The sequence below is a fragment of the Balaenoptera physalus genome, assembly GCF_965194825.1.
Source record: "Balaenoptera physalus genome assembly, chromosome: 11".
Taxonomy (NCBI): Eukaryota; Metazoa; Chordata; class Mammalia; order Artiodactyla; family Balaenopteridae; genus Balaenoptera; species Balaenoptera physalus.
Window position 1 is genome coordinate 16,095,394 of NC_138896.1, and position 12,395 is coordinate 16,107,788.

The 12,395-nt window shown below is 46.9% G+C and overlaps 1 protein-coding gene and 1 long non-coding RNA gene across 5 annotated transcripts in view; both read right to left on the reverse strand.

The window, feature by feature from the left end:
- The window catches only part of MBOAT1 (membrane bound glycerophospholipid O-acyltransferase 1), a 110,628-nt gene extending 100,841 nt beyond the window's left edge, over nucleotides 1-9,787 (reverse strand). The window contains exon 1 of one of the 4 annotated variants that reach the window (XM_082415196.1): nucleotides 9,250-9,787. In XM_082415196.1, coding sequence (XP_082271322.1) covers nucleotides 9,250-9,345 — 96 coding nt within the window. In that variant the 5' untranslated portion in view covers nucleotides 9,346-9,787. The remainder of the gene's footprint in view (nucleotides 1-9,249) is intronic. The other 3 variants (XM_082415194.1, XM_082415195.1, XM_082415193.1) reach the window with 3 other exon arrangements.
- The window catches only part of LOC309638865, a 722,672-nt gene that overhangs the window by 286,202 nt on the left and 424,075 nt on the right, over nucleotides 1-12,395 (reverse strand). The window lies entirely within an intron of this gene.

The following is a 12,395-nucleotide window of genomic DNA, read 5'->3' on the forward strand; positions in this document are numbered from 1 at the left end:
TCACAGACATAGAAAACAAATTCATGGTTACCAATGGGGAAAGGGAGGGGGGAGGGATGAATTACAAGTATGGGATTAACAGATACAAACTACTATACATAAAATAGGTAAGCAACAAGGATGTGCTGTATAGCACAGGGAATATATGTACTGTATATTCAATATATTGTAATAACCTACAATGGAATAGAATCTGAAAAATACACATATAACTGAATCACTTTGCTCTACAGCTGAAACTAGCATTGTAAATCAACTATATATTTCAATTTTTAAAAAAAGACAGAAACACACACATAACCAATATGCAGACAAGTAGATATGCATATACAAAGTCAATAAACATAATCCCTCCCACCAAAAAAAGAAGCACATACAGTATGGAGAGAGTGCTATGGAGAAACAAAGAAAGTAAAATCGGATCCATTTGGCCCTGGGGGAGGCGGGGGGATGATCTATAAGGGGAGAGGAGAGAGCAAGGCCAGGGTTACAGAGAGCAGACAGGAGGGGATGAAAAAGGAAATGAGGATGAGGACTAATGTCAGGGAGAGGGAAAAGTGTGAGCAGAAGCTGGAAGGTGTGAAAGACGCAGTGCATCTGAGGCACAGGAAAGAACTCATCTGCTGCGCTGATGGTACAGTGCCCAGGGAAGCAGTGGCTGGGATGCAGGGCAGTGACTAGAGCAAAGTCTGCAGAGGCAGTCCTGGGTTCGAGCCCTGCCTGTGCCCCTGCCCAGCTCCCAGGCTGCCCACCCTATTTGTGTGCAGCTCCAGGAAGACCACAAGGCTCAGGGTCAGTCGCTGGCTGCGGCCTTACCAGAACTCTGGGCCTCCAGGGGACACCTCTACCTGCCAAGCACCCACCCTGCCGCTCATCCCTGAGCCTCCTGCCCAGCACGCAGGCTTGCAGTCATGGGCTCCCGACTTCCTCCTCCTCCTCCACGACTTATCTTCCCACCACCGACCTCCCTCCCACTGCTGAGGTCCTCCTCAAAGCCCTCCCTCTGCTCTGCTTCGGAAGCCTCAGTGTCTTCCCAGCTCTCTCCCTCCGCTCTTAGCCTTGCGGGAGAACTGTCCGCCCCCAGGCGTTTGCATTCCCATTTTACCACCACAAACGGCAAGGAGAGAGAAGAAAGTCACTGCTTTTCCAGATTCCCCCATTGCTGCTTTGGACCATTTTTCTTCCACCATCCTTCTGTCATTTTAGAATATACTTGTGGACTAAAAGATATAAGTGCTGTATAAAGTCAGCCAATTATGTGAAAGTAGCGTATCTGCCTTTACTGTGTTTGTCATTAACCTGAATAGAAAGACTTTTAAAATTGACTTCTTTAGAAAGCATTTGAATGCATTTTGTTTGGTATTGTATTTATTCAATAAAGTGTTTAAGTAGTGCCAAGTGTGAACTGGGCCCTAGGATGGTGTCGGTTGGAGGGAACGGGGGTGGTGGGACTGAAAGAACAGGGCAGGCTGGCCCCCGCTCATCAGGCTCAGCTGCTGCCTCCTTTGATAAAGGGGCTAAGAGAGCTCTTCCAACGCCCTTTGAGAGGCACCATCCTTCCAGCCAGGAAGTACCTCCCTCCAGACCCCACTCAGGGTCCTAACATTAAATGAGATGCGCCCTGGAGAGTGGCTGGCTGAGTGCCTGATAGCAGAGCCTGTCATACCCTCTCTGGTCCTTCTTCATTGTCAGGATCTACCAGTCTACCTCCACCTTCCTGGAGAGTTTAGGTACCACAGAGTCTTTCTCTCCACCTCACATCCCCAGTCACCTGGGCAGCTTCAATGTTTAGGAGGACGATCAATCAAATCCCCCAGTTCTGGGCTTCCCTGGTGGTGCAGTGGTTGAGAGTCTGCCTGCCAATGCAGGGGACACGGGTTCGAGCCCTGGTCTGGGAAGATCCCACATGCCGCGGAGCGACAAAGCCCGTGAGCCACAACTACTGAGCCTGCGCGTCTGGAGCCTGTGCTCCGCAACAAGAGAGGCCGCGACAGTGAGAGGCCCGCGCACCGCGATGAAGAGTGGCCCCCGCTCGCCGCAACTAGAGAAAGCCCCTCGCACAGAAACGAAGACCCAACACAGCCAAACATTTTTTAAAAATTTCTAAAAAAAAAAATCCCCCAGTTCCCCGGCTTGCTAAACTGAATTGACTTTCACCCCTTCTCCCATGTCCACACCTTGACTTTCATCCTTGCCCAGGGAAGCTTCACTAGGAAACTTCAACTTAAATAGCCCGGCCCCCGGCTCTCTCACTTCCCCTGCACCTGCTCCTCAAAGTCCCTCCAATCTCCAAATGCTTCCCTTTCCACTGCCATCACCTCCAACTACTTGTCAGCATCTTTCAACACCCTTACTTCTTAACGTTCCAACAACCTTCCCTGCACACGTCCAGCTATTTATTTTACTTTCGTTCCTAGAAGGAGCTGCTGAAAGACAAAAACCACACATTGGCACAAATCCTGAAATTTTTGATTTTCAGGGCGTTGATTATACTCAGCAACCCATTAAACTGACCCCAGGCTGCTCCTTCTCTGCTCCCCCATAAAGACTACTCTAAACACCCACTCATTGTCAAAAGCCCCCGCTCCACCTCCATCCCTGCATCCTTCAGCCATGACCTCCTGCCCCACCTCACGAAATGAAAATCTGTTCACATCTTAAACCCTTCAATGCCTTCCCTTTGATGGTAGTAATGCCTCTAAACTTCAGGTAGCACAAGAATCACCCGGGCAGCCCTGTCAGTCGGATATGTATTCGGATTCACTAGGTCTGAGTCAAATCCCAGAAGCATATTTGGCAATAGACACTGGTGATGGTCCATCCACCAAATGTGAGGAAAATCAGTCTATAACAGGGGTCTCAAACTCCAGTCCTCAGGCCAAATCCAGCCTCTGCCTGTTTTGTGTGGCCTGCATGTTAACTACGTGTTTTTACATCTTTAAAGGGTTGGGAAAAAAAATCAAAAGAAGAAAATTTCACAACATGTGCAAATTACATAAAATTCAAATTTCAGTCCATAAATAAAGTTTCATGAGAACACAGCCAGGCCCAGCGATTTACATATTGTCTATGGCTGCTCTCACGGCACAATGGCACAGTTGAGTCGTCGCAACAAAGGCTGTACTGGCTGCAAAGCAGAAAATATTTACTGTCTGGCCCTTTATAGACATAGTTTGCTTCCCCCTGGTCTGCAGGCTGAAGTACAAACATCTCACCAGAGCCTCCCAGCTTCCTCATGATGTGACCCCGGCCTCCCTCCCCAACCTAGAGTCCCAACGTCTTCACCAGCCTCACCAGCCACTTCAGTGGACTCAGTTCCTTGAACGAAGTGCACAGTTTCACACCTCCCCACCTCTGTACGTGCTGTTCTTTCTACCCACTTTGCCTGACAAATACCTCTTTGGCCTTCAAGACCCGATTCGTGGTCCTCCCCACCTGTGAGATGCTCTCTGACAACCACATCTCCCCCCGCCCCCCCGCTTCCACTGCGCTTAATTAATTTGTATCCCAATTATCTGTATACAGCAGTGGTTCTCAAACTTTTGGGCATCCCAGCGCCACCTAGAGGGCTCATTAAATCCCCCGCTGGCTGGGTCTGCCCCCAGAGCAGCAGATAGGGTGCCAGGCGGAGAATAACATTTCTAACAAGTTTCAAGGCTGATGCTGCTGGCCCAGGCACCACACCACACAGGAGCAACACTTCTTGACTTCTGTGTCCCCACCCCACCCAACAATGAGTTTTTCGAGGATGGACCCTATTTTATTCATGTTTGAATGGTAGCAGCCTCACCCAGTCCCAGGAATTCCTGGAACACGGCAGAAACTCAGTATTTGCTGTTTGTAGTCTAACCAAATGATGTTCCTCCCATAAGCCAATGATTTCACTATCAGACAATGAAAGGGAAATTAAGTGGGGAGAGGAGACCTAGCCTTGTAGGAACTACTGAGGCCAAAAAAATTAATGAACTGGATCTCTGCAGGACGGACATTCTGTGACCTGCCATATGCATCCTGAGCTGGGGTCAGCTGGAAAGCCCCAGGGTGGAGAGTAGATTGTTCAAGTCAGAAACCCAAGAGTACAGCCTGGAGGCAGCACCAACAGGGGGAATGTTCGGTAGAGGACCCTCCCCACCTCTCCCACAAAGATCCATCTCTCTCCACTTTAAAATCAAGATTCTATATCAAAGTCTGATAATGTATATCATTAGCATTGGCATATATTGCTACTAATGATAAGCATTTGTTGAGCACGCTACTACTTGCTTGGAATACCAGGATAGATAAAACCTAGACTTCAAGGAGATTTTAAATTAGTTTGAAACTCAGTATTATAAACCAGGCAGGATACCTAACAAAATAAGGTAACATTTTGTGTCAAGTGTCAAATATAAACCGTGTCAAAGGTAAACAGTAAATTCCACAAGAGTCCAAGGTGTCCTGTGGCTTTCCCTTCTCTGTTCCACTAAGGTACCACCTACAAACCTCTATTAGTACCTACATAGGTCTGTGAGGACATAGCACTTCTATAGGTCTTTTGTCTCCTCTATGGGCGTATAAACTCTTCAAGGATAGAAACCTTGATTTTTTTTTTTTTAATCCCTTTATTTCTGAGACCTGACCAAGTCCCTGGCACTACTAGTGTTAAATAAATATTTAATTGATTTAATAATGACTGTGGAATGTGAGCTGAGCTTTTAACCAAGGGCAAGACTTAGATAAGAAGAGAAAATTGAGGGTTGGGCTTTCCACGAACAGGCAAAAGAACCAACCAGGTGACTGAAAGCTCCAGGCAGGTATAGAAACTGTGGTCAGAGGCCCCGGTGGAATCATCAAAACCCACTGCTGATAACACCATGAGTCGAGAGGGTCAGGCCTTCAGAGCTGGTCTTCACTGATCTTGCCTTTTAAACTGTAACACAAGCTTACATAAATAGGCCTAAACCTGGACTGCTTTAATCTCAAAAACCATTTCCTGGATTCTTATCTCCTTGTCTACTTTTCCTTTGCCCCTTTTTCTGCTGATGCTAAACTGGGCGGGGGTGCGGGGGGGGGGGTGGAATTGAAATCCAGACAAAGAATCCTAATTTCATACTGAATTGATAGTTTATGCAAATAAAAACAAATTTGGGGGATTCCAGTTGGTAAAAATAGCCTTGGCACTCAGCATTCCCCACCACCAAATTGCAAATTCCTTAAAGCCAGGAATTTCTCCTCTTGCACAGCTCCTAGGATATGACCGTGTACCACACAAATTAGGAATGTCAGTATTACCGCGTCTATCCTGGTAGCTGAGTCAATTTTGCAAACTTCAAAGGCTAGGATAGTTTAAAGAGAGATCATGCCATACCCCACGACCAAAACAGAGTGGAGAGGGCATGAGCAGATGATTTAGACAAAAAAATCAAACAAAATAGTCATCCTCAGTTCTTTGCCCGAGCTCCACATCTGCTCAAAAGAAACTCATTCTAGAAACGCAGTTTTCAACAAACTCATCTGTGAGGCACCTGTGAAGGCCCCTAAGTCATCCATTTCCTATACTCTGGATCTGAACTGCTGTGCTCTAGTCTCTAATTAAATAAGATGATTTTGCTTTTAACATCTTTAGGAGGAGGCCAGGCTAGTAAAAGTCCCTGGAAACTAAAAGCATAGACTTTTCCTGAGTATAGTCACAATTGCACACAGGCTCCCCCCATAAACTAACAGAACAGATAAATGGAAGAATCAGATGAAAAATAATTAAAGACAGCCACTATGGAGAATAGTATGGAGGTTCCTTAAAAAACTAAAAATAGAGCTACCATATATATGATCCAGCAATCCCACTCCTGAGTATATATCCAGAGAAAACCATAATTTGAAAAGATACATGCAACCCCAATGTCCATTGCAGCACTATTTACAATAGCCAGGACATGGAAGCAACCTAAATGTCCATCGACAGACGAATGGATAAAGAAGAGGTGGTACATGTATACAATGGAATGTTACTCAGCCATAAAAAAAAATGAAATAATGCCATCTGCAGCAACATGAATAGACCTAGAGATTGTCATACTGAGTGAAGTAAGTCAGACAAAGACAAATATCATATGATATCGCTTATATGTGGAATCTAAAAAAAATGGTACAAATGAACTTATTTACAAGACAGAGTCACAGATATAGAAAACAAACATGATTACCAGGGGGAAAGGGTTGGGGGAGGGATAAATTGGGAGATTGGGACTGACATATACACACTACTATTTCTAAAATAGATAACTAATAAGGACCTACTGTACAGCACAGGGAACTCCACTCAATACTCTGTAATAACTTATATGGGAAAATAGTCTAAGAAAGAGTAGATATATGTATATGTATAACTGATTCACTTTGCTGTACACCTGAAACTAACATAACATTTAAATCAACTATACTCCAATAAAAAAAAGAGTTCTTCACTCACATGGTAGCATGCTCAACAGATATTTCAGGTTTTGCAAATAATAAACAACTTGACACAGGGAGACCCAGAAGCCAAAGACATTCTCACAAGTGCAATCAATACAGAAATTACAAATATAAGTGTGAAATGCTAAGACGTTAAGAAAAGGATTCACTATCTTTAAGCGGCATATGAAGAACCACTTGGGCAACTTGAGGTATATGTTTTATCATTGTTAGCAAATCGCAGGCCAATAAAAAGTCACTCTTTAATGGGCCAGGAGCAAACATGTATCACGGACTGGGCTCTTATCCTAGGACTGTCCCCAGACGTGGCTCCACTTTCCTCTTTCCAATTTTGTGCCCCAGGGGGAGCCCCTGCAGACCACATCGCCCAGGTGCCCCAGGCCAGCCACACACAGGGGGCCACTGCAAGAGATGGAAGGGCCAGGGGATGGGGAGCAGAAGGGCTGCGGTTCTCTCTCTACTTCCCCCCTGTATCCTAGCAACAGGACTTTCTCCCCTTTCCCTTGCCCAGGTCTTGGTACCTGAACATCCTTTATTGGTTCCCTTAATGCCACCCACACCTCTCTAAGTAGTTCATGAAAGTTTCGTCATTGCTATCCATTGAGTTGAATTGTTTCCTGCCAGGACCCTGTCTGATGCAAGAACCGTAGGGCATTTTATATCCATATAAAATGTCTCGACTCCAAAAGGTAGGTCTTTTTGTCGTCTCCCATTTTACACGTGAAGACACTGAGGCTCCGGGAGGGTAGAATACCAGCCAGCAGTCGTAAAGGAAGTTTTCTGGCAGAGCACAAATGACCCCCAAGTCAGTCTAACAACCAAAAAGCCCTTGAAAGTGCGAGGGAGAAAAACACATCAAGCTTCCAAACTCTCAAGCCACAGTTTAGCCTCAAACCACATTATTTATGGTTTGGGATTCTCCCTCGGCCTGAAATGAGCCAGCTGGGGCATTGCCCTTTAAGTGCTTCTTCCACCGAGAGTCGCTTAGATTTGACCCTGCTGGAGGGCAGTGGGGTTTCCTAAAATCTAAGAGATCACAGGTGCTCCTTCCTTGCCTATCGCCCACATTTTTCCTTCGGTTCATCCCAGAAATCCCTCCCTTCCAGCCTTAAACATCCCACAGGCTCTCTTGTTCTTTTTTATAAATTAAAACCAGAATTCCTTTGCCAGAAATCCAGGAGATGGAGGATGAGGGTGGACGCAGTTACAAAGCACTTAATAACATCATCCTAGGCACCTCTCAGTCGCCAATCTCTGGGATTCATTAACAATCTAACTCTTTCCATACAAAAAAAACCTCCCTGGATTCCTCTTCTCTCTAGCTGTGCTGAATTGCTGAAAATGGAAAATGCAATTAAAATAAATTGTGATGGAGAGTAGAGGGGTAAGTACCAACAAACTCCCCTGAAGGAAATTCAGCTCTGAGTTATATTTCATTTCAGGGCTGAAGAATTTGCTATTATTTCTGCCTTTGCAGGTCCCTGGCAGTCACTACACCCTCACTACAAGAACAGGCGTTAGCAGCTGATACCTCTCCCAATTTCCTGACCGTCTGGATTTTACAATTGATGGTCGACAGTCAGATCAGGTGGAGTTCTGAATCAGATGCTCAGAGGGAGCCAGGTGGGAGGGTGGCTCAGTAAACAGCATCTGAATCAGGGAAACATCTAGGTCTCACTTCCTCGTTGCTGAGGGAATGTGAGTGGAAAGAGCAGCAGGGAGACCCTTGTTTGAAGGAAAGAAGAATTTTTTAAAAGATCACTAGCGGGCCCTCCTCCAGCATGCCTTACCCAATTCCATTTAAATAACATACAGCTGACCCTTGAACTACATAGGGGTTAATCTGTCTATAATTTACTGTCGGCCCCTTGTATCTGTGGTCCCTCGGAATCTGCGGATTCAAGCAACCTCGGACGGTACAGTACTGTAGTATTTTCTATTGAAAAATATACACATATAAGTGGGCCCATGCAGTTCAAACCCGTGTTGTTCGCGGGTCAACTGTATACTTATTGACTCACTGCTAAATACAGGGCCTATCTAGCCTGCAGCACCTAAAGAGACAAGAAAAGGGGTTAAGATAGCCTCAACCCTCGGGAAAATTTCTTACCTGGAATTACTGTTGTGTGCTGCCATTTTCAGTTTTAATGGTAGCAGACAGTTGCTGGACAGTCCAAATACCTGCAACAATGCCTCTCTTCTCCCACTAACCTGTCCTACTAGGGAGCCTGGACCCCCGCGGGTAGACTGACTGAATAACCTAAGGCCCTCGGAAAACCACAGCATCCTGTGTCCCTCCTCCCTAGCCGATGTTGATCACAGGTGGTACAAAATAACTGTCAACCCGATTTCACAAGCCTCACTGCCGAAAACCCAGGTCTCTCATTCAAAAGCTACAGGCTTTTGCTTATAGATCACTCAGGTTCAGTTTCTAAGTAGGTTCACCTAACTTAAAAATAATAAAGACTTGACTACACTGATGAAAGAAACACTTGAGTCATTTATCAGAATGTTTTAGCCCTGGGTTACAGGAAACGAGGAAACCCAAAACTTCAAACAAAACAAAAAAAGTTTATTCGAACCTTCTGTGCAAGGTATACCAATATTTTTCACACTTACAGGAGAAAAACATCAATCGAAAACCAACAAACAAAACTCCACCTGTCTAGTTTGTAGCAGTGAAATCTGCTATGGGGGCGGGGACGGAGGTAGATAACATCCCCCCCGACCCCCCCGCAGGCTTCACGCCCGCTCCGGCTCGGGGAGGGTTCCCGCGGGCCGCCCGCCCGCCGTTACCTGGTCCAGAGGGATGCCCAGAAGCTCGCTGAGCGGGTGCAGACAGGTGGAGCCCGTGGTGCGGTAGGAGAGGCTGGGAGGAGGCTCTGCTGCCATCCTGCATCTTCGGGAGGCGGCAGCCCCGGCCCCAGGCCGCGCCACCCCGCTCGGCGTCCTCCCGCCCGAGTGCGCGCGGGCGGCTGTCCCGAGGGCCGCGCGGCCGCCTGGCTCGCGGGGACCGAGCGGCGAGCCGGAGGACGCGACCCAGCGCAAACTCTCGGGGCGCAAACTTGGCGTTGGCGCAGTGGCCGCGGGCGCGGCAGGAGGGCTGCGGCCGAGAGCGCTTGCTTCCCGCTCCCCTCCTCTCGCCGCTCATTGGCCCGGCCGCCCGGGACTGCCCGGGAGGAGGGAGGAAGGGAGGGAGGAAAAGTGGGGACTCGGAGCCCGGCCCTCGAGCGCCACCCGGCCCGCCCTGCCCGGGCCGACCCGAGAGGGAAAGCGACGACAAGGGCGCCGCCGCCTAACCCGGCGCCTGGTGCGCGCGGCCCCGGGGGCGGGAGGAGCCTCTGCTCTTCCTTCTCCCGAGCTCCCCATTCTCCCTCCCCGCCCCAAGAAACGACCTCCGCCCCGGTCACCCCGGCGGCCTCCCTGCGCCAGGGAGCGCCCTGACCCCACCCCGTTCTGGTTCCGCCGCAGCGTCGGCACCCCGGCCCTCCCGGTCCCCGCGCCGGCTAAGATTTCCTGCGCTTTCCTTGCAAGGCTTCTCCCTCGCAGTCCTTGCGGCAAAGGGTTAATCTGCCAGGGGCTCGAAGCCCAAGGACACCCCAGGGCTTCCAGCCAGCACTCCAGCACCCAGCCTCCTCTCTCTCCTTACAAGCCTGTGGGCAAGATATAGTTTCCTCCACCCTGATCTGACACGGTCTGTGTCTCACAGACGCAGACACTAGGACTGCTAGCTTCTGACCATTATTGTCCGGCCCTTTGGACTGTGAATTCTTTTTACCCCTGTAAGAAACGGCGCTACTGTTATGTGCATTCTGATCAGCTTTTGCCAGAACCGGTTCTAAAAAGAGGTACCTGGCCCCTTCACTTCTCTGTCCTCAGACACCCAAGTGTATCACTGGCACTTGGAAAACTTTCAGTTGATTAATAGGTTTTGAGAATCATAAAAGTCTTGATCCTTTCCAAGAACTGTTGTATGCTCGCTGATGAAGAAGGCTTTCAGGAAAGCAGGAAAGCAGGAAATCAGATGGGTAGGAAAAAACAAAAAGCAAAGAAAACTGAGTTGGTGTCAATCCCTAGGCTTCACCAGGTAACCAAGCCCAAAGCTTTGCATCAGCAGTTTCCTGGGAGCTGGTAGTAGCCACAGAGCCATGGATTAGTTGGTGGAGAATCCGACCAAACAGGGGGCCAGTAACTTTGGGGCAGAACTAACATTGTCATCAACGTGGCCTCCAGCTTCAAATCCAACTGAAGGCCTGTCAGACAGTCACAACAACTTCTCCTCCAAGGCTGGGCCTCACCCTGGCTTTCTGGAAGAGTTTCATCACCAAAAAGCTGCACAGAACTTTAAATGGCCGGGCCAGAGTTTCTCAACTCATGTCCCCTGTTGAGGAGCAAAAAACATGACCCCACCACTCCCTGTCCCCATGGAGATTTTATAGGAGGCCACCACCACCAGATGACAATCTGCTTTTCACACCACACACACATATACACACACTCACACACACATACATATACACACACTCTCACACACACACACAGACATATGCTTGAGGATCAATTAGGCTAGACAGGCTCATTAAATATCACACAGTTCTAGAAACTGACCAGAATTGAAGCAATGTTCCTCTTATCTTGAGCAAAATGACAGCTTACATGGGGTGTCTGAGGGCAGAAGGAGCTTGAAAGCATTGTTAAAAAAAAAAAAAAAAAAAAATCAACACTTAAATGTGAACTGCCAGAAAAGAAAAGTCGGCCAGTTTGGGTAGTATTTATGAAGCAAATGCTCAGACCACTCATAATTTTCCACAAAGCTATGCTCTTCAGACTTCAAAAACTAGTCTTCACATTGGTGTAGGTTTAAAAACAGAAGATTAGCCCTACACGAATTTTCTTCTGCTCAACAAAACACAGATTATCATCTAGTCTAAAATTTTCCCTTAAAAATGGAGGAACTACGCTTAGATCTTGAAAACAAAACATTACAGAACTTAAATCTTAATAGTTCTGTTTTACTGATACTGTAGTACAATTAATGTTAAAGAACTATTAGGTGATGCAGCATCAAGGGACTGGATCAGTTACACTATAGGTTAATTCAGCTGGCTTCTGGAGGATGGGACATGATTCTAAGATGTATAAGAGCTGTACCATGGACTCATCACTCTCTTTTCCTTCCCCTTTATCTCTGTTTCCATCAGAGATTAATTCATAATAATAATTATTACATGTTAGATATACCTTTTAAAAAGCTCTCTCATTTACCATGACAATAACCCACGTGGTTGTTATTATAATCTCTATTTTATAGATGAGAAGTCTGGAGTTTGGAGAGTTTAAGTATCTTGGCTGTGTTTAGGGAGGTTGAATAAAACATGCCTGTCTGATTCCAGAACCTGGGCACTCAGTCACTATGCCACGTTGCCTCCTCTAAAACAAAACATTTCTCTCTTCATCAAGAGGCCCACTCATACACCCACAGGCCTGTCATTCCTGCGGACAAAACACTGCGTTTACTGTTCAAAAATGAGGTGGCTTGGGGTGATACTACAGGCACTCCGTCTCACCTGTTTTCTGTCTGCCGTAGGATGAGGCTTGATGTCAAGGTCAAGTTTCCAATCTCCTTTCTGAAGCTATACTCAGAATGTGAAGCCATCCAGAAGACCCAGTGCTTATCTTGATGACTGGCCTAAAATTAAAGGCCAGACAAAAAGACCTGACAAAGGATCTGGCATATTTCAGGGAGGCAGCATGATACTGTCGACTGATAAAAATTCAACACCAGTCTCGTGCCAATCCAGACCCAGCCAAAGATACTCAAACAACAAAATTGAATTAAAATCAGCCTCAAAGTTTACAAAGGTGTAACCCTTCAAGAAGCTAAATTCTCATGAGTCAATCAAAAATAATCACCGACAAAAACTAATTAAAACCATCTACAA